The 1,391-nt window shown below is 53.8% G+C and overlaps 1 protein-coding gene across 1 annotated transcript in view; it reads left to right on the top strand.

The window, feature by feature from the left end:
* Positions 1-208, top strand: part of LOC104464075 (B-cell CLL/lymphoma 9 protein-like) — a gene marked incomplete at its 3' end in the record, with an annotated part of 6,501 nt that extends 6,293 nt beyond the window's left edge. The window contains exon 5 of the mRNA XM_010076668.1: positions 1-208. This exon is cut by the window's left edge and continues 2,016 nt beyond it. Coding sequence (XP_010074970.1) covers positions 1-208 — 208 coding nt within the window.
* Between the last annotated feature and the right edge of the window lie 1,183 nt (positions 209-1,391).

Below are 1,391 nucleotides of genomic sequence, written 5' to 3'. Positions count from 1 at the left end.
GCAGCTGCTGCTGCTTCCATTAAGTCCCCCCCAGTCTTGGGGTCTGCTGCTGCTTCTCCTGTCCACCTCAAGTCTCCGTCTCTCCCCGCACCTTCTCCCGGATGGACTTCGTCTCCAAAGCCTCCTTTGCAGAGCCCTGGGATTCCCCCGAACCACAAGGCATCTCTCACCATGTCTTCTCCAGCCATGCTGGGGAACGTGGAGTCGGGTGAGTGCCACCTCTGCTAGCTGGACTTGGCTCTTCGGTTTGTGTTGAGTTGCCCCAAGGTGTACAGCAATGAAAGGGAGGGAGGAGGTTTCTTGTGGGGTGGCAGAAGCTAGATGGCACTTTGCCCTTTTGAGGGAGGCTGTGCCCGAGGGTCTGGTGGGTGGCTACCTGAGTGGAGTGCAAGTGCTTTTCTTTCTCCTATTGTATTTGTGAGTTTTCACTGAACCTCCTGTGCATCAAGGTGAGGGCTGGTCATTTGGTGGACGTGAAAGTGAAAGGGTGGGGTCAAAAGGTATGAAAAGATATGGAGTGCTGATGGGAGAAATCTCTCCTCGGAGGATTTTTTGGCTGTTCTGTCAGAGGTCCTGGTGATCATAGCTTTGTGGAGAAGACCCTGCTGATGTTGTGAAAATGCTTTGAGATAAAAGGCCACTACAAAGACACGCTGAGCATAGTTAGCCAGTCACGTATCTAGGTATCATTCTGGTACGGTTAGTGCTTTCCAGGTTTGCCACCACAGACAGGGAGGTGTGCTGACATTTGTTCAGGCTTTGACAGTTTTGGAGAGAGCTAAACACCATATGTAGCATTTGGTAGCATGTGGGAGCCATGCCGTGCTTGGGACCTCAGGGGGCAGGTGCTGGCACAGCCCCATCTACTCCTGAAATGTCTCTGGGCTGTTGGTGGCACACCTCTGCCCCCTCCTTCCTGCTCCCAAACCCCCTGGTGCGCACCCCGGAGCACATTCACCCCGTGGTCCAGGCTTCCAGTGCTGCAGCCCTGGGTGGCCTTCCTGCCCAGGAAGGTCACCTGTTGGGGAGAGGCTGGAGAGCATCCGTTTGCCCACATTTCCCTCTAGTGCTACTGCGGGTAACAGCATGGGGACTGGGACATGCTGGCTGGGGCCAGGGGACTGCTGTGGTGGGGAGGGTAACCCTTCACACCAGCTGGGGGGATTGCTGGCCAGGTCTCTGCACTCAGGAAGGGAGCCTGGATGTCAGTGTCCGTTGTGGCTTTTGAGACCATGCCCAGCATGAGCCCAAGTACCTACAAGTCAGGACCAAGTGCTTTTAGTCTCTGCCTAACGTTGTGCTTAATGAATGCTTTTACATGCAGGTCTTCCAAAGTATAAATGTTTTGGAACTGCAAGATGTTTGTATTCTCTGTTTTCCTTTCCTTTTTT

This window comes from Pterocles gutturalis, unplaced genomic scaffold (genome assembly GCF_000699245.1).
Source record: "Pterocles gutturalis isolate BGI_N339 unplaced genomic scaffold, ASM69924v1 scaffold47828, whole genome shotgun sequence".
Lineage (NCBI taxonomy): Eukaryota > Metazoa > Chordata > Aves > Pterocliformes > Pteroclidae > Pterocles > Pterocles gutturalis.
Note: the sequence above shows the minus strand (reverse complement) of the source record. Positions and strands in the feature narration are given on the sequence as shown.